The sequence below is a fragment of the Lethenteron reissneri genome, chromosome 23 (assembly GCF_015708825.2).
Source record: "Lethenteron reissneri isolate LAM-NWPU_2019-01 chromosome 23, ASM1570882v1, whole genome shotgun sequence".
In the NCBI taxonomy this organism is placed as follows: Eukaryota; Metazoa; Chordata; class Hyperoartia; order Petromyzontiformes; family Petromyzontidae; genus Lethenteron; species Lethenteron reissneri.
This window is the reverse complement of record NC_083801.1, coordinates 8,729,126-8,756,989: the sequence shown is the minus strand read 5'-3', so window position 1 is coordinate 8,756,989 and position 27,864 is coordinate 8,729,126. Positions and strand designations below refer to the sequence as shown.

Genomic DNA, 27,864 nt, shown 5'->3' with positions numbered 1-27,864 from the left:
GTCGTGCTAAGACGGACGATTGACCCAGGCGTGTCGTGTACGTGCGGTGACATTTCATTGCTGCTGCTGTTATCAACTTGCAGTATCCCTGGGAGCGACTCTGCTGCCCAGTGCAGACAACCAGGCGGGGAGACGGTCCTGCAGGGCGAGTCGCGGGCAGCTGGGGGCACGCAAGGGACCGGCTGCACGGACGAGACGGCGGAACCCCGTGCCCTCGGAGGACAGGGAGATTCAGCCACGAATGATTCTGCGAGCGGATCAAAGGGCGCAGTTCAGGGCTTGCGGATGCCAGAATCTACGCTGCTGAGATCTGTGACGCGCTGCCCCGCGGTCTCTGCGCACAGGGTTGGCCTCTCGTTCTCGTTTGCGCGAAAAGTTAACGCGAAACTGGAATCGTCGGCAGCCGTGTTTAGCGAAGATACAGAGGAGGTCGTCGGAAATAGGGGTGTGAGGATGCTTGCAAACAATGGCAGACTCACATCGGTGCCTGGGCTGGTGAAAGCGGATGTTAAAACTGGAAGCAGATTAAATATCACTGAGGATCACACGTTTGCAAAGTCAGAAAGAAAGAAAAATTCCGTGGAAAATTGCCAAAAAGAAACCGCACACCTGTGTACAGAGAAGCGTCAAGTCTTGAGCTCTTCAACGGCATCAAACATACAGAATACATTGTCTGTTAAGAATATTACCAAGGCGTCGTCAGAGCAAATTATCAAAATAAAGGAACATTTGACAGACAAAACTAAAGATAACATTTTAAGCAGTGGTTCAAATTCCATCAAACAAATAGTTGATTATAATAATGATCCTGCCAGAAACAAAAATGTGCATCGAAAACAAGCTCCGACAGAAAGCCATAAAGCTGGCGCCCCACGGGATTTAGACGCTGATCAAGTTTTCCCCAACAAGAACTGCCTTCTGGAGGAAGCGTCGAAAAAAGTACCAGAGATGTTTTTTCCTGTAACTAATGCGGACGAATCCGCCACCTTGCAGTGGCCAGCAGAACTTGTACAGTTCACCAAGACAGAGCCATCTCTCTCTTTCAGCTGTAATCCACTTTCCTTGAAGTCTCCTCCTGAGCAAATGAGGCTAAGCCAAGCCTTCGATTGTCAGCAATGTCATCCATCTGTCATGGCAGACATCAGTATTGAAGCACACACTCGACAGGACAGCAAGAAGTGCGAGCTGACAGGACTCTGCCTTGAAACGACACATGGCCACAGCCGAGATCCGGAGCCGTACGTTATACAGGACTCTGAGACAAACGGTACAACGAGCAGCGCCAAAGATCGCCCTTTGTGGCACGAGGGAGGTAATTTGATACAAAATGAACTTTCAGATTGTTTTTGGAAAGAAAAGAATCGTTCAAAGCTGAAAAACAATTTTAAAAGAAAATTTGATAGAAAATGCACACTCCCGGGGGAGAGCAGAGACAAGGATTCGGGTTTTGCTAAAGAATGGTGGGCATACAAGCACAGAAATAGGAATACAAAATCAATGGAGCATTATGTGAAATCAAAGGTAAGTAAAACAGAATCACAGTTGGAGGAAAACACACAGCAGAAAGTTGAGAGTCAAAATCAAACAGCTATAGTCTGTAGTTTTCATTCAAAGGAGTCTACCGACAATGCTGATATTAACTGTAATAACAGCATTAGGGAGGTGGAAAGTAAATGCAACGATTCTGCATGCAGATCAGCATTAGGATTTGATGATGTCATTTGTCAGAGACCCAATGGCATGATGCATCATTCTGTATTCTCCAGCTACTCTCTGCATAATGACAGCCCTCACTCAATGCTGCAAGAAAACTGGAGTAGCAGTTACAAATCTGTGAGTTTCTCGAACTCATCTGTACGATGCAGCCATAATTTATGTGGAAGGAAACACCACACATCAAACGGAACCCATGACGCCAATGAATGTTACGGCAGCCATTTCTGGAGGAGCAAACGTAATCGGCATTGCTGCGTCACTGCCAATAGGACCGAGCGAAAAGGCGCAGCCACAGTTGAGAGTTTGAGCTATGTTTGTAACTCGGGCTGCCAGGAACCCATCAGCATCAGCCACGCCTGCCAGTGTCCAACGCAAACACAGCTTGCCTCGAAAGTGAGAAAAAACGGTTTGTGTCATGATCATCTAAAGAACACCGGCATAAATAAGAAAAGCTTGTTTAAACAACATTATCTTCATGACAGCAAATCTCATTCCCATTTTGGAGTTTACAAAATGTCCGAAAAGAAGAGCATTCAGGTGGATGGTCCGTACGTGGAAAACGCCAACGTGCCTGTCCACGTGCCACAGATAAATTGTGAGAGCCAGGACTTCATCGAAAAAGAAAGCTGTGAGACAATTCAGACAAAAAATGTGGATTCCCACAATAATACAAATGAAACTGAGAAATGTACAATCTCAATGCTCAAATCACAATTTACATTAATGGATGTATCTACACAAAATTGTGGACAGACTCTTTCACATGGTGCAGACAATTTGGATTTAGATATGTCCAGAAAATCGTATTTGATCCAACACGTTGCTGAACAAGATATGACCACTGGAACTCCACAGAATGTGAGTATACTTACAACAAAAGAAGTAAATCCAGACATCATTGTGTCCCAGAGAGGCAGCGTGACTGACGCTAAAGCAACCGTTTCAAACAAGCCCGGTATATGCCGGGTAACAAATACTCTTGAATTAAGTCCAGCTAAGAATACCTACATTGCTGATGGAACTAACAGGGCTGGAAGTTGCAACCCTTGTTTAGAAAATGAGCCTGCTCAAATGGAAACCATTCAAAATGCAATCTCACATAATTTGGCAATGGCAAACAACTCATTCCCATGCTCCATAGCCCAAACAAATAACAGGGTAGCACTGGAAGCAGAGCATAGCGTGAATGGCCATTCATATTCTGCCGACACAATTTCCTTTACAGTTGAAGAAACAGAAAAATGTGGACATTTGCGACATGAGGCTCATCTACACTTTCAGCAACAGTTGTTTCCCAGACTGAACATCGCTTCAAATACCCAGCCGCAATTTCTCAAAGCACCTTGTCACAATCCTGTTTACTACCAGGCGCCAGTGCCCCAAACAATAGCAGCGTCCTTTTCCAACGTGAATCAAACCCTCTTGCAACATCAGGCATTGATTTACACAGCACAGTTTCCGATCTCCAATGGGCATATACACCAAATTCAGCCCTTCGTTCATATGCAGCCTTGGGGACAACTGCACGCAATTCCTCAGCAAAACGTGGCACGCATTTCTATTGCACCGACAGCAATTGTATCACCGCACCAAGCCATTGTGGCAACTCCTGCTTTGCACTTCATCCCAGCTTCTAACACGCTCAGCCAAGCCATATTCAACATCCATCCAATAGGGTCTCTGTGCCCCACTATACATGGCCTGACCCATGACAGCATTTCCATGCACCCATTGTTGCACCCTGCATTTGTAAGGCAGGATGTCCATCATCAACCACATTCGTTGCTACATTTCGACATCAAGAGACAAGAGATGTACATTAGACTTCCGGCAATGTAATTGTATATGTTCTTGAGACAAATTATTCCAGAGTCATTGTCAATTGAAGATATTTACGCACAAAATTAACGACCAGGTTGGACATGGGTAAATTGAGTGGCTCGCAGTCAGACGATTGCAGATTCAAATCCTTGTTGGGGAATGGCTCAGCCCATCAGCTATCCGAGATCATTAAATAAGTACTGTACCACTTTGTGGAGAAGTCAACAGTCATAGGAATGGGGACTTTAGGCCATTGGTTCATGCCTGTTAGGCTCATTCGAACAAGAAATTACTTTGACTTTTTAAATTGACTTATACAACCTACATGTTTTTAACGTGATTTCGCAATTGTATTGTTTGATATTTTTTCATATTGTAAATATTTTAAATGGCTCTGAAGCTTTGATTGAAGTTTCAACTTACATGAAACAATCAAATGTCAAACTTCATATTTGCATTAAAAGTTGATACATAAATCACAGACTGATTACAAATCCCCTCAATGTAAAAAAGCTAGTCATGTGTTTGGTTATTCTTCGAGCTTAGGTTTTAATGCCCCCGGTAGTCTGGAATTCACTTTATGATCAAATGTACTGCCATTATAAAGATATTAAGGAAAAAGCACAGAATATATGAATTCAATCTGTTGTTGAAAATGTTTAAGTGGTATTTAATTATGAAATTAACTTAATATATTCCCACAAGTTTGGCTTAGAATCACGCAATTCCATAAAATAAAAAAACCATGTTCAAAGGTGTGTTCACATTTCATCACCCTCAAATGAACCAGGAGTATAACAAGGTTGTGATTTTGAGACTATGAATTATGGAATATTTATAGCATGGTTTGAAAATATTTGACCTTTGCAGTGCCATTATCTTTAATGTAGAATATATGTAAATAAAAACATGTGTAGGTAATTTCACCTGACTGTATGGGAGACACGTGCTATGTTTATGATAAGGTATTCCACATTGTGTGAATGTTTTGTCAATCAATTGTTACTTGCTTCATATGTAAATGCCAGGTTTTTGGAAATTAATGTGTTCATAACAAAATATGTTCTTTTTAAACCAAATTATTTGAAAAGACTCAAGAGTATTTACAGATTCTTAAACGAGATAAAGTATGAATCTTTTCAACCACCGTACTGAACTTTAAGCTCAGTTTAAGCAAATATTTAAGCCATCAAAGTAATGTTTATTTAAAGCATGCTTACTGTGCAATGCTTTTCGAGTGACACTGTTTATGTCAAAAATACACTGTACATGCCCAATTATTTAAATGACATTTCATCATTTATTTTGAACCGATATAAAAATGCACAGTTTTTGTTGAATTCATAGTAAGTACATAAAACATTTATTTTCCAGTATTTAAGCCATCCTGTACTGTACTCTTGTAATTCGGCAGTGCAGCGAAATCTATGTTGTTCTGTACACCCCCCCCCCCCACTCTCACCAACACACAACTGACCAGTGTGGTGAAGTATGGTCAAATATCCCTCCTTGCCTGCACGGCATGGGGAGACCCTCGTCCAGGAGTGGATTGACACACAGTCTGTACATGTACTTATACATTAGTCATTAAAGCTGCATGAGTGAACATATAATTGTTGTACTGTACTGTCATAAAAAAAAAGCTTTTCCCCAGTCCAATCCCATCCCCACAATGCCATCGTTTCTTTTAGACGAGCTGTCTGTAATTAGTAATGGGTATTTGTTTTTTTGTTATTCCATAAACTGCAGTATCTTTATATTTTGAAGTCTGGGTATGGAAAGGAGTGTGAACTTTGGTGTGTGTGCTTTTGGCTGCCACGTAAGCCCAGTGAAATTTTTAATTGAAATAGAGTTATTTTTTAAATAAAATAATAGTACTCTCGTATTTATTGTAAACTCGTAAATTGGTTGTAAATAACTTATACAGTATGTGGAAATTTATGTCACCACGGTGTGTTGAGGTACACATGTTATTCTCTAAAATACTGTGGTGTATGTGGACATTAAATTGCTACGTACTATATAATAAATAATGTCGATACCTTGAAAGAGCAAACGTCAACCAAATTACATCAAGTTATTACATGACAGTATATACTTATATTCTTGGGTCTTTCGGTAAAGTCACGTAGATAGGTTCAAAGAAAATAATTAAAACATTTTTTTTCTTTGAACCTATCTGCGTGACTTTACCCAAGAATATGAATTCCTGCAGTCACGAAAGCTTTAAGTCAAGTACATACTTAATTTATTTGAACCATCAATTATAATTTCAACATTGTTTATTGCTTCGTGTACACAACCGAATTCAACCATCGCATTTCTGGACATTTCTTTACACCTGTGGGTGTTCTTTTCGTTTTAAAATGACATTTACGGAAAATTTTTTGCATCAATGTGTACGCTTCATCATATAGGTGTGGGTGCTCTTAAGATGCTGCCTCCGTTATCAATCCACTCGTCTACGAACGTCGTATTGCTGACACCATCCCCTCCAGTTACATGCCCTCCTGGGTGCCTTCATTTAATCACTGCATCTTCTGGTTTTCCATCGATTTTTTGGGGTTTTGTTAGAGTCCTCTTCCATAACTCAGTTTGTTCATCAATTGTCATTACAGTGGCCATGTTGTTCCAGCCAAAGTCAACTTATTTTTCACGATAATAATGATTGCAACGCCTCAGATTCATTGCTTACACAGTATGCTGTACTGGATTATCAGCATTTTATTTTACGTAAGAGCAGTCGCTCCAGCAAATTCATCTAATTATACTTGCGTTTTCACGGATAATTGGAGTAAATTTGCAGATAACATTGCGGATAATGGGACTTGCGATATCCCTCCACCTGCCACCCTCCACATCGCCACGGATAAGATGAGTTCTAATCTACTCCCTAGGGTGACACATACTGAACAGCCAGCATATTCTGTTTATATCCACCTTGTGGATAAAATAACAACAAAAAGATAAGGGCAATTTCACTTCTTTTGAAACTGATTTTGAACTGAAAATTGGAATAGAAAAGAAAACGCATGCCCAATCTTGTACATTGATTGCTGTTAAGACAGAGTTTATGATAAAGATAATGATCGCGCTGATGATGACACGTGTTAGATGTGGCAAGCGTGCGATAAATTATTACAGAGCTTGCTTGCACTGTCAGCCTGCAGCCATGCAGTGACTTGAGCTGGTTACATATGCATCAGCTGAGAGAGGCTAGTATGTTACCATCACTGCACATGTCATGAACGTTGTTCTCTTGCATGTTTGATGTAATATTTGATCACTTAATGCAGCAAACAGGATGAGTAATTGCAGTAGCTGATGTCAACGTTGTAACTCGTGTCAATGTATCCGTGAAGGCTTAATGGCTTTGGCTGTATTCGTTGCGAGTTGCAGTTCCGTTTCTACCGTGGCTCGATCTTGGGGAAGGACACGAGCCCGTTTCTGTCTTTACAGAGCACAATGTAGGTGGTCACTAATGGTGCCATACATCACAAAGTTGCCATGCATTATATTTTTATTGATTAAACCTACGAGAGTTCATTGCAGTGTTTGATTTATTATTGTATTAATGTGTGGATATGATGGCAAATTTGTACCTCTGATGTATGTTATAATAACATAAAGTAAAGTGATTTTTCACTGGTGTGTTCTCACGTGGGTGTTTTTTTGTTGACCGGAATAAATACAATTAAATGTGTTGTTGTAGTACACGTTGCTGTACTTTGTAAAAAAAAATATACACCAAGATATGTATACTGTATATTAATTTTGCTGTACAATAAAATGTAAACGTCTTGGATCAAATTCATGCATACTGTGCGAAAATTCTTACAAAAACACAATATTTAGTTTCAAGTCAAAATAATGTTTCATATATTGGAAAGTACTTTTGAGACTTGGAAATAATTTTTAGCAACGCAACAAAAAACACAGAAAATAATTAAAACATGCACCTATGGCTCACCTAACCCGATTTTAGACTGGGTCATATACTATGCAGTGTGTAAGCATCATGGTTTGAACGAGACCTAAAATACTGGCCCCATTGTGTATGTTGGCTGGACAAGCTGAAGTTCGACTCCTCCGGAACTCCGACGGGCAGTGAGGGATAGGATGTGGAAGGTGCTGGGGTCATGGATGTCTCCATAGGTTGTACTCGACCTGATGGTACAAGGTGACATATGCGTGTTTAATGTGTGACCTTTATCAGTACGTTTCATCTCATTATTTGACGGCAAAGGGTTGCGTTTGTTTATTCTGTAAATTTCACTGGAATTGTACATGAAGCATCTACTCAATGCAGTGAAATTAAGAAGAACAAGAAGATATTTTTCCAGTGAAATTCATCCCTTTGTGTTTTCTCTACGTTAAACACTGGAAATAATAATAACTTGATATTGGCCCAATACAATTGATCTTAACACCTGTTCGTTTCAAAAGAATTGTATGAGGATCAAAATGTTGAATGATGTGAGGGAAAAGCAAAATATAAAGTGACAGAGATTGTGTGATTGTGGAAGGAGGGGCAGGGGGGGTCATGGAGAGAGAAAAAATGGAAAGGGATGGGGAGGAAGTGATTGGGTAGTGGAGTGGGTTGCAGGTGAGATGGGTGGATGAAGGAACAGATGTAGAAAAGAACAGAATGACAAATTCCAAGGCAGAAAGCAAAATGGGAATGGAAATAGTGTGATATAAGGGAAAAATGAAATTGGATGGTCATCATACACCGTAGACTAGTGGCCTAACAATATAGTGTCCTATTATTTTTTTGTTGTTGTTGCAACAATTGCTGCAAAAAAGTGGAATTTTTCTATTGCTTTTCCACAATACATGTAGAAAGAATATTGCCTAGAAAAAATAAGAACAGAGGCCAGTATGATCTGCATGTTTTAAATAAAAATAATACATTATTATTCTTTGGGTCTTTCGGTAAAGCCACGTAGATAGAAAAATAAGAAAAAAATATCACGACGTTTTGATCGCAACACAAGCAATCGTCATCAGGTGAAAAAATAGTAGCTCTCCTGCTATTTTTTTTCACCTGGTGACGATTTCTTGTGTTGCGATCAAAACGTCGTGATTTTTTTTTATTATTTTTCTATCTACGTGGCTTTACCAAAAGACCCAAAGAATATTAATTCCTGCAGTCACGAGAGCTTTAAGTCAAGATTTAATACATTATTAAATAATAAAGGAACTCGGTGGGGTACTCATTTATAAAATGAGAATTACTTATAAATTTATAAAACAAGAATAATTTTCACTTCAGCTTTGAGTTTGCAATTAACGAGCAAATAGAGTAGTACATTACTCTGGGTAATTGTGTAGTGACGCACTCAGAGACACTAGGAGTAAAAGGCACTATATTTATACTGGTAGGAACCTCTGGTTACACCAGCCCACAGGGGATTATTCTGTCCGTCCGTCGTGCAGGGAGGGGATGGGTGGGGAGGGAGGGGCTGGGTGGGGAGGGGTGGAGCTGGGTGGGGAGGGGAGGGTGGAGAGGGGCTGGGTGGGGAGGGGCTGGGTGGGGAGGGTGGGGCTGGGTGGGGGGTGGGAGGGGTGGGGCTGGGTGGGGAGGGGCTGGTCACCCTGTGGTGCCCTTATAAAACTCAACGTTTAACCTACTCACGCCGGCTTGTGCCCGCCCTCACAGTCGGCCATATTTGCGGAATACACCACGCCGCCGTTGACCCTGGCCATTGACCGAGCAAAATATAAAGTGACAATGGTTATGTATGTGATATTTAAAATATTAAACGAAAACAGTGACAAAAGTAAAAATGATTAAATAATTTTGCTCTATCAATTTGGCTCACGAACAGTTCCATTAAAAAGTAGCATGGTAAGGCAAGTGGTGTGGGAAGTTTATATTCAAATATGCTTTCAAATTCATGTATGATAATATACGAGGACAAGACCTTCACAAATGACGGATTCAAAATCTATTAATCAGATCATGTATTATTAAATCCTTTTTAAATTGCAGTCAGTTTTATTTATTTCATTTATCAATCTTTGAAAAAGGATGTACATTGTATAGATAGCAAAGGCTGAAACGTAATAGAAGGGGATATATTAGTTCATAACTTCTCATCAAGACAGCATAGAAAGTTGTGCCCTGAGGGGCAACATTATATAATGTACCACTTAGGCTTAATGTATACGACTTACAAATGAGTCCACGTGATTACAGATCTTTTAATTCTATCGTAGAAAGGTGCATGGCTTTGGGTGATCTTCATTAACTTAGCTCAATTGGAGCAGAAATATGAAAGGAATGTAACCGTTCTGTTATAATGGTCAGAATTTCCAAGTCAAAGTGTTTCTGCAATCTACTTTCACAATCACAGTACAACCATAAGAAATCATTGAATGTCTAAAAATCCATTGAGGGTAGCCAAAGTCTTGTTTGCTACCTACTACAAAAGCCTCAATGCCAAACAAGGTAAAATATAATCAATGGGCTTAAGACACACTTTGTCTCAGCATGATCATTTGGCACAACAAAACATTCCCAATAATAGTACGACCAATTCACTTGCTATTGGTATGACTGCTATGCCCGCAGATAGCGAGGTTCACTTTTCATTTGGTGGAATCTCTGAATTGGATATTCGCTAAGATATCCTTAGCCTTAAAGAGCCCTCATCTCTTGGAACTGATAAGATTCCCCATTTTTGCTCTCAGTATGGCAGCCCAATTCATCTGCCAAACTTTAACTCACATATTCAACATTTTCAACCTTTTCCTACTAAAAGCAAAGGTTTCTGGAGGTTGAAAAACGGTATCCATCAGGCCCTTTGATAATGGTACTCCCGTTGATCCAAATAATTATAGACTGATATCCATACTCTCTGTTCTTCCTAAAATTATTTTAAAATGTGTGAACGACCACATTATCAAGTCCATAAATGAACATAATCTGTTTAATTTATATACGTCTGGTTTCTGGTCCAATCACAGAACATCCACGACAGTTATTGATACACTATTTCATAACGATGCTCCTGTGACCGTGCTGTCTAAGCTAAGTCCAGTGTTTCATTCTGCATTGAGATTCGTCTTAGATGTACCATTTAGAACACATCAATGTGCAGTGCGTCCAACTGAGTCACAGACGTTGTTCCTTTTAGAGGCAACACATTTATTTGTAACACCGTAACACAAAGGGGTAACTGCCCCTTCACCAGATACAACCTAGGGTGGTAACCACCCAGCTAACTACACTATACAGAGGAGTTACTGCCACGAAGGGTCGGACCCTCACTCAGGTCTCCGACCACGTGGTCCCCCGTGGGACGAGGCGCTTCCAGCTTGAGACGCCGAGCTTCCAGCTTGTAGATGTTGAGCTTCCAGCTTGAGACGCAGAGCTTCCAGCTTGTAGATGTTGAGCTTCCAGCTTGTAGACGTAGAGCTTCCAGCTTGTAGATGTTGAGCTTCCAGCTTGTAGATGTTGAGCTTCCAGCTTGTAGAACGAAGAGAGACCCCGTTCCCTCTCAGGGACTCGCCTGATATCCCTCTACGGTCGGGGCCGCTCCGCCCTCGGCCCTGCCCGCCTTCCCGAACATTCTCGTTCCCTCCCGATCCCTCTCAAGAGCTCTCCCCGGACACGTGATCACCCCCTATTTCCCCCACCAGGGGCCCCCTGTGTGGACACTCGGGATCACGTGTCTACGGGGTCAACCAGAGTGCCACGGCCCGGGGCAACCCTGCTCCTGGGCTGACACTCACCCTCCCCTCCTCGGGGGAGCCCCCACCACACGCTGTGCGTGGTGCCCGCACTATCCCAGCGCTCGCCAAGCCCCGCTAGGGCTGGTGTCACACACAGCCACCCACACGGCGCTGTCCACGCTAGGGCTGGTGCCACACACAGCCACCCACACGGCGCTGTCCACGCTAGGGCTGTGTCACACACAGCCACCCACACGGCGCTGTCCACGCTAGGGCTGGTGTCACACACAGCCACCCACACGGCGCTGTCCACGCTAGGGCTGGTGTCACACACAGCCACCCACACGGCGCTGTCCCCACTAGGGCTGGTGTTACACACAGCCACCCACACGGTGCTGTCCACGCTAGGGCTGGTGTCACACACAGCCACCCACACGGCGCTGTCCACGCTAGGGCTGGTGTCACACACAGCCACCCACACGGCGCTGTCCCCACTAGGGCTGGTGTTACACACAGCCACCCACACGGTGCTGTCCACGCTAGGGCTGGTGTCACACACAGCCACCCACACGGCGCTGTCCACGCTAGGGCTGGTGTCACACACAGCCACCCACACGGCGCTGTCCACGCTAGGGCTGGTACTACACACAGCCACCCACACGGCGCTGTCCACGCTAGGGCTGGTACTACACACAGCCACCCACACGGCGCTGTCCACGCTAGGGCTGGTACTACACACAGCCACCCACACGGCGCTGTCCACGATGTAGGAACATCGAACGGCACTACCCTTCTAGGCCGGCACCATACAGTGACATCCCCGATGTCACTAGAAATGTACCACTCAGCTGACCTCCCTCCCCTGACTATCGACAGAGATGATCATTGGGCCATGTTCATATACCTATAAAGCAATCACGAGCATATCTACTTGTGAGTCATAAACTTTGCTGCCAAGCCCCAGGAACCTGCGCTGTGCCTCCAACCTGACTACTACATGTACCCAGATGCAGAACTCAATATGGTTACAACATCTTTTCGCATGCAACACCTGTAAGATATATTGTGTGTTCAACACAATGTACAATGCACTATTTAGTAGAACATGTACATTTTATTTTGAATATTACAAGGGTAAAGTTTTAAACAAATGCATAATTGGCTGCCATGACGTAGACTACAAACGTGGATACTGACAAAGGAAATGCAACAAAAGAAGTCTGGAGAGGTGCATGCTTTAAATAACAATGACACATAGGAAGGGAAGCACATGGATCTGAAAACAAATGGAATATAGAGACACCATACTGACTTTTAAGTACGTAGCCAGCCGATTAACAAGGTTGGCTATGTGAGGTGTGAAAAAAGTTTAACATGTGGGCATGATCAGAGTAGTGGTGGAATGGCAACCAAAAAAGGGCCCCCAAGAGGATGACCGCCACAGAGGTGATTGAAAGAGATTATCTCGTGAATTATGATATTGTAAGGCAATGAGAGCTGGCGACAATGTCAAGCAGTGGATTTACTTTGCAGGATGGTGATAATGATGACAGAGGCTGTGTTGGTATAGGCATGGCCATATTGAAAATGTAAATACGGTGAGCACTTTGGGGTGTAATCATGCAAGCTGCAAACATGTATTTTTTAAGTTTGTTATAATGGTAATTGGGATTTAATATTATTATGGTAACGTATTTAAAGAGTGGGATTTAATTACCGTTAAGAAAGACAACATGCTATTTGTTGAATACAATAAAATGAATAATTGGTAGGACCTCCAATAAAAGTACATCTCATTATCGAAACGAAATTTCACCACCATGAGCCATGGATGAAGGTCTCCCAAAGTCATTCCTTCTCTCACGTTCTCACAATGCCACAATCCATCGAGCTCCTGTACTTGGGCCGATCTCATCGCTTCACCTCTGAAATTGGACGACCCTTTGCACATTTCTTCGCTCCTTTGGCTGCCATTCTGTCACCAGTCACGTCTATTGGCCATTATCCCTTCAAATGATGTATCCTGCCCATGGCCATTTACTTTTATTTACAGTCAATATGATGCTTCTAGTTTGTGTTAGTTCTCCGATCCATGTGTGTCACTATTTGTCCCTCGGCGTAATTGCTGTCATACGTGTGTCTGTTGTGTATATTGCGGTCTTTGTTCCATTATCATTGTCAATGTCCAGGTTTACAATCCACGTGTAATAGCAGCCAATATCCACTGATAATGCACTGTTTGAAAATGTCTCTCTTGTCATTCCCAAGAAGCTATTTTACAGTTTCTGCCAAATATGACACCGACTTTAATTTGTACAAAAGTAAAACGCCTGCACTCAAAATACATTTTATATTAAAATGTGTTTTTATTATATGTAAAGTTTGTTTGATGAGCAAGTGGAAAAGACTGCATAGAATTTGTTAAGAGCAGATAAAGCCTAGACATAAATCCATACCTCCATACACTAAAACATCCAACCCAATATTGAATTAAATTGGGCTAACATAGTTTAAATGCATTTTTCGTGCAAAAACCCATAATTCACGTCAGTTGTTAGTTTGCACAGATCCAAGTTCTTTCGTGTAACCTGAGGCAATCTCTGTCACCCTTAGGGTACATACATCAAATTACCTGTCTATATTGACCAGGCCCCTTTGGCACTATATTGACCAAGTCCATATGTAATCCCTCAACTACTTTAACCTTTGCCACTAATCAATATTGCAAGCTTTTCATATGTAATATAAGTACTGTAGCAACGTTTAGGGTTCAGATTTTTTTTTTTTTGGTACGGAAAGATAACCGTTACAATATTTGAACAAAACAGTTTTCTCAAATCTAAATACCATATTTGGTTGAATATTCAATTAACTAAGTCAATATTGAAATTAACAATGCAGTTGTATACTTAGCTGGTTAGATTCTCAGAAGTATTGTGCTTGCATGATCCATAGCCCTCACGTTAATTTTACATTTTATCATGGTCTTACAATAGTTGAGAAAATATGCCTACATGCGTATGGATGCCAGAAACTTTTTCCCACGAAAGTTGATTCTGTTTGACTGATAAATGCCACCAAATCTACGGAATGCAACATTACATTGTTGCCAAGAAAAAAAAATCACAATACACATTGCGCAGCACCGCAGCTGCCTGGTTTTCTGTTTGGAGAAACAAAAAAATCCTGCGAGAGGAGATGATGCTCGGGGCGCAGAATGTGTGCATGACTAATGCTCAAATGGCTCGCTGGCTGGCCTCGTTTGTGGGAGCGTTGTCATTACATTGTTAGCGAGCCACGTGTGTATTGGCTTCTACGCACGTCTTGCTTGTGCTGGGCACAACGTATAGGCAATCGTAGCTGTTGAGATCCTTTTTTATTTGTGTATGTAGATTCTACTACAAAGCATGTAATTGTCAATCGCTTACACCACCAAACATACATGCAATGAAATGTCAAGTGGTGGTCGTAGTAAATATTAGCTAAATATATTTTACATTGCATCATCATAAGGCATGACGTATCCACTGCGGGATGAAGGCTGCCTCCCAGACCATCGCAAACGCAAATGCGCTTGCGATGCATCAAGGGCTCTCTACCTCTTGCAGACAACTCATCTTGTCGCTCAATCTCTGCAGTGGACATCGTCTCTGGCGAACCCACTTGCTTTTCTTAATATTCAATGTAATGTCTCTAGATTGTGTTCCAAGCATTATCTTTTCTGTCCATCAGTGCAATAATTGGCAGCATGCATATCTCTATGCTTCCTTTTGGCACTTTGCAGTTTTTATTCCATTTCATGTTAAAGCCACATGCCTGTGTTATAGATGGAGAGATTTTAAAAGTTCACAAGTAGTCTGCTGTATTGATGCTATTCTTCTGAATTGAAAAAAAACTAAGACTTTGCATGTTTGAGCATGAAATCTATTTTACAATTGCATTCTATATTAACACCTAAAAAACTATATAAGCATCTGAAAATGAAATAAAGAATTATGATGTCATTTTCATTTATTAAAATAACAATGCAATTTTAACTTTTTTCTTTAGTCTTCCGCCCCTTTGCTTTGTCCCAGCATGATGCCCCCTGGCTGAAGAGCAAGGCATTAGGTTCATTTCACTGAGCACTGACCCAACTCTTGACAGGGCATGCTCAGACCCTATGGACTGAGTGCAGCCAAGCAAGAGTCAGCACATCTGTGAAGCTCAATGCCTCCGAGCTGTTTTTGCTATTGCCATGCACTGGAATGGCTCCACTCCAACTGCTCAACATTATTCACGTGAAAGACTGAAATCAGGTCACGCGAAAAGCAGGTGCTCAGCTTTTCAGCAGATATTTAAAGAGTGCATAATACTTTAAAAGATGTATCGTTATAATTGTCACGCTGCCCTTGAACAGGAATATGAAGGATTGTGCATTTGCGAGCTGCTGCTTTAATTTCACATTGCATAAAAATGAATGTTCATATGTTATTTTACACTGTAAAATAAGATATTTTTCCTGTAAAATATTATTTAAAATGCTATTCATTCACAAAATTACAACAGGTTAATGGTCAGGATAATGTACCGCTAAATTGGCTCATTTCATCCAAGCCCAGTTATTTTCCTTTGCACTCAATATAATCTCTCTAATTTGCACTATGGGTAAAGAGTGGTTCAGTGTTTTGTGTGCCTCACTATGAACCTGATGACCTGGGTTCAATTTCAGGTCACCGTTACTATCAGTGACGGGGGTGATATCTGATCCGGTCATGGCCCCACACAATCAACTCGTATTGACCCAGCAATAGCAGTGGCAACATCTCTGCCTCAGAGCAGGAAGAACCTGCGTTCGACGATATAGAGTTGTATGTTCTCCCCCTGTTCTGCATTGGTTTCCTCCAGCGTGTCCGTTTCCTCCCATAGCTAAACTGGTATTGACCAAACATCCCAATGCTAATATATTGCATGCAAATTGCTACATTTCGGAATACCCATAGCAATGCTGCAAAAAAACTGGACTCGCCCAAAAAAAGAGTCGAAACTCTGAGGCTTTCTTTGGTAAATAGCCGTAATAATAATTATTAAGTATAAGGCTACCTAAAACAATATATCTCAGGGTGCCATTCATACAGAGGAGGAAAATAAGGGAGAAGTAACTGGGGAGAGAAAGACGAAAGAGACCAAATGGAGAAGTAGAGAGAAAAAGAGGCATTTTTGAAAGGTTGGTGGGGTCTTAAGCCGGCTGTGAGTTCCTAATAATAAACTAAAAAGCGTGGTGAAGTATGGTCAGACAACATCCATGACTTACTCGGCATGGCGAGACCTTTGTCCGCAATGGACGCAAATTTTAGTATTATTATCAAAAAGTTTTTTGTAGTCAATATGAATTTTCCATAAACAATTCCTCGACTCATTTTATGATTCCATCTCATGCATTCTTATTTTAGCATATATCATAATTCACATCATGGAATTTGTGATGTACCAATCACAAACTTTCTTTTTTCAGTTTTCATGCTGCTATTTTCTTGTTAGGATATCCTAAATCATACTCTTTGGTTCTTTCGGTAAGTCACGTAGGTAGAAATAAAACCAAATAATCTTCTTGGTTCTTTCGGTAAAGTCACGTAGAAGGGAAGTAATAAAATAATAAAAATAAAACATAATAAAATAATTCTCACGACGTTTCGGCCACAACGCAAGCAGCCGTCCTCAGCTGAAGAACATGTCTGTCGATAGACTCTGTCTTATTATGTTTTATTTTTATTATTTTATTACTTCCCTTCTACGTGACTTTACCGAAAGAACCAAGAAGATGAATTCCTGCAGTCACGAAAGCTTTAAATCGAAATAAAACCAAATAAATCACGACGTTTCGATAGCAACACAAGCCATCGTCTTCAGGTGAAAATCGCGACAGCCGCGATGTCTGCTGTGAGCAGCACGATGTCTGCTGCCTTGTGAAGAGAAGCTGTTACCAGCAAAAGTTGATATACGTTTTTGAGAACAAAGGTAGCCGAAGTAGTGTTAATGGAGTATTATAGTGTAAAGGTAATAAATAGCGTGGCATGTTAAAGGAAATGAACTTAGATTAGCATGTTGGATTATAGTGCAAAGTTAATGACCTTCCGTAACGCATAAGAGCTTAGGTTAGCATGTAGGATTAGCATATGTATGTTGATGAGAGAAGCATGTAAAAGTTAATATTAATATCCTAAATCATTTTAGTTGTCTGGTCACTAATTTACGTCCAGTCTTTTCATGAACATTTCACACTTTCTACGTATACGATTTTTTTCCATTTTCATCCCTATTCCTATCTCTCCTTTTATTTAACATGCTTTTTGTTTCATCTTCTTGGTTCTTTCGGTAAAGTCACGCAGAATGGAAATAATAAAATAATACAAATGAAACAATAAAATAATTCTCACGACGTTTCGGCCACAACGTCTTATCCGTCGATAAGACTCTGTCTTAAGACTCTGTCTTATCGACGGACCTGTTCTTCACCTGAGGACGGCTGCTTGCGTTGTGGCCGAAACGTCGTGAGAATTATTTTATTGTTTTATTTTTATTATTTTATTATTTACATTCTACGTGACTTTACCGAAAGAACCAAGAAGATGAATCCCTGCAGTCACGAAAGCTTCAAATCGAAAAATGTTTTTGTTTGTTTCATATAATGGTAATGACTTGTGGATAGAGCATAGTTGATTATGATGATGATGCAACTTTTCACGTCAGCAAACTGTTTTAAGGATAAACTGTATCAAATGGATAAATTGCTGCAGTGTTATATTCTCTGTAGAGTAAAATTTCTATTAAAGTTAACCATTTTCTCGTTATGTATTTCATGAAAGAAGAATTTAAAACCAAATTACCGATATATTTAAATCATCAGCTTCATATTTTAAAGCTTTGGACCCAAAGAGTTACTTACATTTTTTTATTGGCATAGCCGTTAAATATAAACGTGTCTGAAGATGTTGCTCATCTCATTAAGCTGTCTAAAATCTTAGAATGAGGAGATAAATATAAACATAATTACGAGTGTAAATCTAAATGGGTGTCTGGGTGAAATATTTAAATTTCTCGTGGCAACCAGATGCAAATCAGGCCAAATAATGATTTATAATGAACTGCATTAATATTATTACATTACAATATTAGGATTTATAAAAATTTAAAATTTCAGTGACTTTTTACATGTTTCAAAATGACTTTGACATTTGCAAAGTCGTTTAATGATTAATCTGATTATGATTTATTGCACTTTAGATGATAGTAAAATGAAAATATAGCCTATGTAAAGATACACTTATATTTTAAGAGCTTGTGTTTAAGTTCAACACTAACTTATTTTTCTATCTTAATTTGTAATGCCATCATTTTAAGGAATGTCTGCCATACTTTACATGTACACCTCTGTGATTATAGAAACCATTTATCTCAATTTAAATTTGTTTCTTACATGACGATGGTCAAAGTGTGGGAGGTTCAATAGAAGTTGAATTGGAGCATATCTAAATCCGTGTTTTAAATACAGTACTTGCATTTTATTTTAGCGTATTTAATCATGGACAAAATGTTTCACGTTATTGGTGGTACTCGCTCAGACTTACATGAATATTGTAAAATACCCAATGATTTGTCATCTTACCTGCATGAGTTGAGGCAACTACGGCTTATGATAAATCACTGTTATGAACCCACTCTGAAGTCACCTATATTTTTTCAATATCTGGAGAGTTCATCTGGAAAACCTTGCACAGATCGCTGAGTTGGTCAGAAATTACCTCTAAATCGAGCACAGCATGGGGGATGAACACAGTCCACCCAATGCACACCCACTCTTAACTCGTAATCAAAGAGGACCGACCCATTGCTTTTATCTTATAATGGCATCCCTGCTGACTCAAGACTGATAGAAATCTCAGGCAGGTAGAGTACACATCCAACCCATATTTGTCCAACAGAGAGCACGTGAATTTAACCCGCGCATTGGAATTAAATGGAAAACCATATGGCCAAATAGTAACATAGCCCAGTAAAACTGTCAATGTTCTTCAGACTAGTATTTGTACTAATCTATTCAAAACAATCATACAATGTCATATCGATGCTGTATTTACAGAACACCGATGCAAATTTATAAAACAGAAAAAAAATCGATATATTGTTGGTGTTTATGGAATATGTTTCAGATAGCATTGTGAACAATTTAAAAGCATGTGATATGAGGATATATTTTACTCCTCTCTTCGTGCAATGTCAGTGTAACTGCTGTATATTTTTTAAATCCTTTATATTAAGTTCACTTGCGCGCTTGCTTGCTTGCTTGCTTACGACCGTGCAAATCTTTCGGTCGTTTTTTAACCCACTTCCCGTGATCCAATCGAGCTGACATTTTCCACACAGACTCGTTGTGCGTGACAATTAATGTTCGTGAAAATTTTTTTAGGACAAAAATATTATATTTAATTACCAATTGCTTAATGGTGCCATGCAATCATCTGACCCATAGGTGGCAGCCATCTCAAGCCAGAGGACGAGAGGACTCTAGCCGCCACGCATATAAAGGATTTATAGTGAAAACTTAGTTTTTACGGGTTATACTTGTACATGGATCAAGAAGTATTTGCATCAGTTTGTCTTCCTTTTTTTCATAATTATTGAGGCATCATATCATGACTGAAGCACGGTGTTTCATTTACGTGCAAACATTTTTGTGAATAGGTCCACTGATATTGATCTAACGCTTCTTTGATGATATCCAGTTAATTCGTCGAGTCCAGGAGTTTTCTCTTTTTTAATACCATAAAGGGCACTCCTTACCAATTCAGATGTGACATGGAAAATCCTCCTCCTTACCTGAAACATTTCTTTTTACCGAGCATATACCGTTTTTTGGCGAGAAAATCGTCGTATAATTATTCCACTTGTCCATGATTATCTCTATGATGGGTTGGCATAAAGGTAACACGTGTGCCTCACAGCAAGGATGTATTTAATTCGATTCCTGACTCATACACCTATCTGTGTCGGGTTTGTATCTTCTCCCCCTGCTCCGATGGCTATAGAATATATACAATGGAAGAGGTATTCGCGAAAAACATCGCAATGCTGAAAAATCTACTTGTAATTTCTTTTATCATACACGTAGTAGCTGCAACATTTTGGCAAGAACCTCCTGAAATATAGTCTTCAGACTCACCGAGGCTTTCCTGGGTAAACAAGCGAAATATTACAATATTTAATTGTCATCTTGCTATGGTTCCATCTTCCCATCAAAAGGCCATCAGGTAAGAGTGTTTCCATTCACTTTATTTTATTTTGTTGTAATTTTTTTCTATCTACCATGACTTTACCGAAAGACCCATGGAATAAGAGTGTTTCCACTTTACCAATACAATATCTTTGCTTATTTTAGGCTCCCCTTTATAACATCTTCGGCCATAATTATTGTGTATTTTCTTTATTTTCCAATGATATCATTATTGCTTCGAGAACAACATTAAGCCGACTTTGCAATCGCAGTAAGTTGTATTATTAGTGGAATGCAGGTAGGTTGGCCTATAGCGCCATCTGCTGGTGATGTTATTTATTACGTTATACTCTTAGGTTTTTCGGTAAAGTCACGTAGGTAAAAAAATAATAAATATAATTGAAATAATAATAGAAATAAAATAATAGAAATAATTATTTTATTTATACTCTTAGGTTTTTCGGTAAAGTCACGTAGGTAAAAATAAATAATAATAATAATAATAAATATAATGGAAATAATATAATAGAAATAAAATAAGTATTTCTATTATTTTATTTCTATTATTATTTCAAATTGAAATAATAATAGAAATTAAAGAATTATTTCTATCCACGCGATCTAGAGGGAGATGGGGGGGGAACCTCTGCACTGACATCCACGTGATCTAGAGGTAGAGAAAGAGAGGAAAAACCTTTGCACTGACATCCACGTGATCTAGAGGGAGGGAGAGAGGGAAAACCTCTGCACTGACACCCACGTGATCTAGAGGGAGAGAGGGAAAACCTCTGCACTGACACCCACGTGATCTAGAGGGAGAGAGGGAAAACCTCTGCACTGACACCCACGCGGTCTAGATAGGGAGAGAGGGAAAACCTCTGCACTGACACCCACGTGATCTAGAGGGAGAGAGCGAAAACCTCTGCACTGACACCCACGCGGTCTAGATGGAGAGAGGGAAAACCTCTGCATTGACACCCACGCGATCTAGAGGGAGAGAGGGAAAACCTCTGCACTGACATCTTACCCCCCTTGCGTCATCGTCGTCCCCCTCCCCTCCGCGCCGGAAGCGGCGTGTCGCGGTGTGCTCTGGGTTAGGAGGAGGAGTGGGCCCTCCCCCGGCGTGCACCGCGCGTCCCCCCCCCCGCTTCCGCCACCTCGCCCGGCCATGCCGCCCAAGAAGGTGTCCGCGCCGGCGGCTCCGGGGAAGAAGGCGGATCAGAAGAAGAAGGAGAAAGTGATCGAGGTGAGTCGTGGCGGCGGCGGCGGTGGTGGTGGCTGCGGAGCCTCAGTGGAGGCCCACCCGTAGGGGGAGCGCGGGAGGGAGGACGGACGACCCCCGGAGCGGAGCGGCTCCTCGGGCCTGGCCATTGTGGACGCGTGGCCCAGCGGCGGCGGCGGCCTCGTCCAGAGGAGTCGTCGTGTGTCTGACAGTGCGAGCTGTGGCAGTGTAGAGTCTAGAGTCTATGCTGTGTAGTCTCTGCTGTGTAGAGTCTAGAGACTCTGCACTGTAGAGTCTAGAGACTCTGCTGTGTAGTCTCTGCTGTGTAGAGTCTAGAGACTCTGCTGTGTAGAGTCTAGAGACTCTGCACTGTAGAGTCTAGAGACTCTGGAGTCTCTGCTGTGTAGAGTCTAGAGACTCTGCTGTGTAGAGTCTAGAGACTCTGCACTGTAGAGTCTAGAGACTCTGGAGTCTCTGCTGTGTAGAGTCTAGAGACTCTGCTGTGTAGAGTCTAGAGTCTCTGCTGTGTAGAGTGGCGAGTGTAGGCTCTGCTGTGTAGTCTCTGCTGTGTAGAGTCTACTATGTACAGTAGGCTCCTGTATGGAGTATCCTGTGTTAACTAGTCTCCTATGTAGAGTCTATGTCCTGTGTAGAGTGTGTCCTGTGTAGAGTGTGTCCTGTGTAGAATCTCCTATGTAAAGTAGTCTCCTATGTAATCTCTTATGTAGAGTTTATGTCCTATGTAGAGTATGTCCTATGTAGAGTATGTCCTGTGTAGAGTATGTCCTGTGTAGAGTATGTCCTATGTAGAGTATGTCCTGTGTAGAATCTCCTATGTAAAGTATTCTCCTGTATGGAGTCTCCTATGTAAAGTCTTTCCTGTGTTGAGTATGTCCTGTGTAGAATCTCCTATGTAAAGTAGTCTTCTATGTAACCTCCTATGTAGAGTCTATGTCCTGTGTAGAGTATGTCCTGTGTAGAATCTCCTATGTAAAGTAGTCTCTTATGTAAAGTCTCCTGTATAGAGTCTCGTGTCGTCCACAATCCTGTTTAGCGTCTTCTTTAGAGTCGGCTGTCCAGGGTCTATACTCTATAGAGGCTTCTGTAAATGTTCTCAGCAGTGTCAAACGTGGAAAAGTAGAAAACGTTGTGCAATGTCCCAATTCGTATCTTGTATCGTCTCTTGGATAGATTCGCATGTCTTTGCTTCTGTGCTTGTGTCAGTCTCGAATCCACTGTCTAAAGGCAGTCCTTAGTCTATAGTGGTTAAGCAGTCTAAATTGTCGTCTCCTGTCAAGAGTTTACCTCCCTTATAGAGTAGCCTGTGTGAGTCTTTTAAAGGGGTCACCAGTCCAGGATCTTGAATGTAGAGGCTGTAGGCTAGGCTCTAGGCCTGCAGTTTAGGATCTTCATTTTGCATTATAAAGTCTTCATTATAAGATTTAGATGCATCGACTCAGGAGTGTGCAGGGTGTGATGCTGCTGAGCTCCCCGTATGGCGAGCATGTCTCTGGGTGACGTGATAACCTTGTATGTCATAACCCCGGTTGTGTTATGAGGCTCTCGGGTTAATGTGTTTGTTACTGAGCCAAGTGGAACACCAACACCAGGGAACTCTGGCCATCTTGACATGTTCTGTCTCCTGCCTGTCATTTGTTATGAGGTTTGTGTTGTTGAATTGTAGGTTCGTCACGAACCGTGTGCAGCTTTCTGAGAATAGTGGAATTTCACCATCCAATATAATCTCAAATTATAAAGTGATCAAATTAATTATCCTGTTTATTTTTATCAATTGTGGCTTTGACTATAACATATATAACTTATAATCCCGGTATTCTTTTGGTCTTTCGGTAAAGTCACGTAGATAGGTTGAAAGAACATTTTTGTTATTTTCTTTGAACTTTCTACATGACTTTACCGAAAGACCCAAAGAATATGAATTCCTGAAGTCACGAAAGCTTTAAGTCAAGATTTATAATCCCTGTCTTGGAAATATTGACTGAAATGTGTCTATCCTCTTACCCCCTAGGACAAAACCTTTGGTCTTAAGAATAAAAAAGGAGCCAAACAACAAAAGTTCATCAAGCAAGTTGTTACTCAAGTGAAAAATCCAGGAACCAAAGTGGTATGGTATCTGTTTCTAAATATGTATGTATAACATGTTTCAATTATATGCACTCCGCCAATTACAAATGTTTGCTGTACTGTATTCGATATATTAAAAATAGCCAACCTTGTGCAGTGGAACATTTAAGTAATCTTCCAATTAAAGTAATCTTCCAATTAAATAATGTGAAATTAAAATGAGCGAGGGTAAAATGGTGCAAAACGCGCTCATTGTGTCAGTCGGAAACACGTCTGATTATTCCAGGTACCAGCAGCAGATGACAAGAAGGGTAAAAAAGATGACAAGCTGAAAGAAATCGAGGAACTGAATGCACTTTTCAAGCCAGTAGTTGCTGCTCAGAAAGTAAGCAAAGGTAATAACAAGCCTTAAATGTTTCATGCGTTTTTTTTTTATCATGTCTCAATATTCATTTACTAAAAAAATAAATTGAACTTTTCTGTTGTTGATTTGGTCTGATGACATTTTATTCAGCATTCTGGAGAATTGAGACTGAACCTTAACTGTTTCTTTACAGGTGTGGACCCCAAATCAGTTGTCTGTGCCTTCTACAAACAAGGACAGTGTAAAAAGGGAGACAAATGTAAGTTCTCGCACGACCTGTCGTTGGAAAGGAAGGCAGAGAAGCGCAGCATGTATGTGGATGCACGAGATGATGATCTTGAAAAAGGTAAGTGGCCTCCGACTCATTTATCCACTTCAGTGAAAGTTGGATTATACTTTGCATTTTGTGAATGAACACAATTGAAATGCAACGTTGTAATGGCACTTTTATTTAACAGATGACATGGAGAACTGGGATGAGGCAAAGTTGGAAGAGGTCATCAATAAGAAGCATGGTGAAGATGAGCTGCAGAAAACCAAAACAGAAATTGTATGAGCTTCAGTAATTAATAGAAAGCAGTTGAGTTTTACGGTGTTAAAATGTGTGCTATTTGAAGATAGGATTATTCTTATTTTTTACATGACTTACAATGTTTTACTGTAAAAGACAAGTAAGTCTGATTAACTCTAATCTGCATGTAATTTTTTTCCTGCAGGTTTGCAAATTCTTCCTGGATGCCATTGAGAGCCAGAAGTATGGCTGGTTCTGGAGTTGCCCCAATGGCCCAAGCTGCATGTACCGACATGCCTTGCCACCTGGATTTGTTCTCAAGAAAGAAAAGAAAACAGATGAGAAAGAGGAGGAAATCTCACTGGAGGACCTCATAGAAAAAGAGGCAAGGCAGACATGAGTCAGAAGTAGAGATTTGAAAACCTACAATATTCATACTGAACACTTGTAACCTCAAGATGCAAAATTTGCATTGCTGTTACCATTGCCAAGGAGTTTTTTGTTACATTAAACTTAGCTTTACAAACTGTCCAAGTAATCTTTCGTGAGTTGGTCCACTTGGATTTTCTTTTTTTACTATTTTTGTGGTGTATATCTATGATATTGTCTACTCGTACCACGTGTTTTGAGTTGTAAAACAAGCTCTACAACCGGAAACCCCATCAGAGTGTTGTTTGAACATTTAGAAGCAAGCTCTTAACATTTAAAGACCTTCACATGATTGTATGACTTTGTGATAACAGAACTGCTGTCTTTTATTTTCCATCACATTACAAACAAAATGGCATGTCTAAATTGGTTTGGATGTTTTTGTGTTTTCTCAGAGAAATGCGCTCGGTCCAAATGTGACAAAGATCACATTGGAAACCTTCTTGGAGTGGAAAATGAAAAAGAGAGAGGAGAAGGTCGTGAAATTTCAAAAAGCTATGGAGAAGAGAAAAGCAGATTACAAAGCTGGAAAAACACTTGGGGTGTGTATAGATAGACATGAGATGGTATTTAAATCTACAATTTGTATTACGGTGATTACGAGTGTTTTAATGGTCTTGTTATGCGTGTGCAGATTAGTGGACGAGAGGTGTTTGAGTTTCATCCAGATCTGGTCAATGCTGATGATGAAGAGGCAGATGAGACAGAATATGCACCACAGTCAGATGAAGAGGTATGTCGAGTTATATTTTAGTCACAAATACACTTTAAAAAGCACATGGTTTTATACGTCAACAAAATGGTTTTATTAAACGTTCCATTGAAAGTTATAAGCTTTGCTGATTTTTTTTTTACAGATGGAGGATGAGGGGGATGTGAATGAGATAGACGAGAGCAGGTTTGTGGAGAAGGAGGTGGACATTTCAGGAATATCGGTCTCTCGGAAAGAGGACAGGTTCAACAACGTGCCATCCCGAAATGCAGTATCTGCTGATCAGGGTGCGTTAAGAGTGCAATATACACACACACATCTATTTAATATGTTTTTGTATTTTGCAAGTGCATAAATTACAGTAGAGTTTAGCTTTGAAGAGTTATTGGATGGTGAGGTGACTTCCCATATTCCCAAACACTCTTGGTGCTCTATCTAACAATCTTTCCATGGCAATATAGCACTCAGTCGAGTAGCTCCACATTAAATTTCGATTTAAAGCTTTCGTGACTGCAGGGATTCATCTTCTTGGTTCTTTCGGTAAAGTCACGTAGAAGGGAAGTAATAAAATAATAAAAATAAAACATAATAAAATAATTCTCACGACGTTTCGGCCACAATGCAAGCAGCCGTCCTCAGGTGAAGACCAGGAAACGTCGTGAGAATTATTTTATTCTGTTTTATTATTATTTTATTACTTCCCTTCTACGTGACTTTACCGAAAGAACCAAGAAGATATAGCTCCACATTACCTTTCCAAACTCGCCATTATCTTCCCAATGTAATAGTTATGCAAGTGAATACGATATGTTTTTTGTGTCATTCTGAGTGCCTTTTTCAATATTTACCGATTAGCGGTATTCATTGAGATACCTTTTGACGCAAAACAAATTGAAGTCTTATTCCAGCATTGGCACGTGAAAATGTTCTCATTAAACACAAAAGGGCCACATTGTATCCCGCAGAAAATATTATTTGACACGTAATGTAGGATACAAAATAACTGTCCTCTTAAGTCATTGTATCATGCTCGGCTTGGGGTTGTCTTATTAACTATTCATGTGTGGTTCCGATACAGAAAGCCACAAACTTGCAGAGGCATGTGGTGGCTCTGAGGATCATGCCAGCAATGGAGAGCACCTGGAGCCATCACTGGACAGCGGTCAGATTGATGGTGTGCCTGTGGACGAGAACCTCTTCACTGGAGATGACCTGGAGGACTTGGATGAGGAACTTGAAGACCTTGATGTTGACGATTAGAAATTAAAGAAGAAGAAGACATTTACCTTTTTGAAAAAGCAAAACAGTGCTAAATTTTCATTTATTTACTGCATTGATAATTAGATTCCGTTGACCACAATTGAAGCCACAGATGCCCAAATGCTACAGCTAGGACTGGATGGTATGAAACCTGTTCATCAATGATGGTATTAAATAGATGTCAATCAAATGTAAATATGGTGGGTAAGAGCCATTGCATTATTTTTCCTTCAGCAATCAGCCAGCATTGACAACGTTTATTTTAATCGGTAAATAATAGAGCCTTGAGTTTATTTTAAGCTCCTCTTATGCCGTTTTGATTGGATTTAAGCCACTGAATATGTTTTCTTCACGAGTGAAGCATGAGTGTTTTAAATTTGAATAAAGTTCAACCATAAGTGATTCCATATAAACAGACTGGCTATTACATGTACATTCTACCATATGTACACTGGTATGTGATGGATTTAGGTATCACCCATTACAGGTCTGTTAAAGATTCTGAATAAAGCGATGCAACAACATTCATGCTTTTGGTGGTGCACCGTACAATTATCTAAGCCATGTATTTTACAACTTGTTATACATTTAAATGAAGTAGGCTGTAGTGTATATATGTATGTTGAACTTTACATGGCCAACCATCTTAATCGAATGTGCGATCAAACTTTTACATTAATAAAATTTGTACTGTACGTGAAATGATGGCCAGTTAATGGAAAGTTGCTGATTCATTATCTATCCATAGTACTAACATGTAAATATTGATCAATTAAGAGTGTGGCTCATGTATATTACATTGAAGCACGCAGTT

General features: G+C 40.4%; 2 protein-coding genes across 2 annotated transcripts in view; both read left to right on the top strand.

The window, feature by feature from the left end:
• ZNF804A (zinc finger protein 804A) overlaps positions 1–7,217 on the top strand; it is a 101,952-nt gene extending 94,735 nt beyond the window's left edge. The window contains exon 4 of the mRNA XM_061557051.1: positions 84–7,217. Within this exon, the coding sequence (XP_061413035.1) occupies positions 84–3,555 (3,472 nt within the window). The 3' untranslated portion in view covers positions 3,556–7,217. The remainder of the gene's footprint in view (positions 1–83) is intronic.
• A 14,342-nt stretch (positions 7,218–21,559) lies between these two features.
• On the top strand, positions 21,560–27,574 carry ZC3H15 (zinc finger CCCH-type containing 15). Its single transcript, XM_061557049.1, has 10 exons — positions 21,560–21,713; positions 23,719–23,814; positions 24,061–24,169; positions 24,332–24,484; positions 24,597–24,688; positions 24,855–25,034; positions 25,474–25,620; positions 25,713–25,811; positions 25,936–26,077; positions 26,869–27,574. Exons 1-10 carry the CDS (start codon positions 21,636–21,638, stop codon positions 27,048–27,050), a joined length of 1,278 nt encoding a protein of 425 aa, XP_061413033.1. The 5' UTR covers positions 21,560–21,635; the 3' UTR covers positions 27,051–27,574.
• Positions 27,575–27,864: the final 290 nt, after the last annotated feature.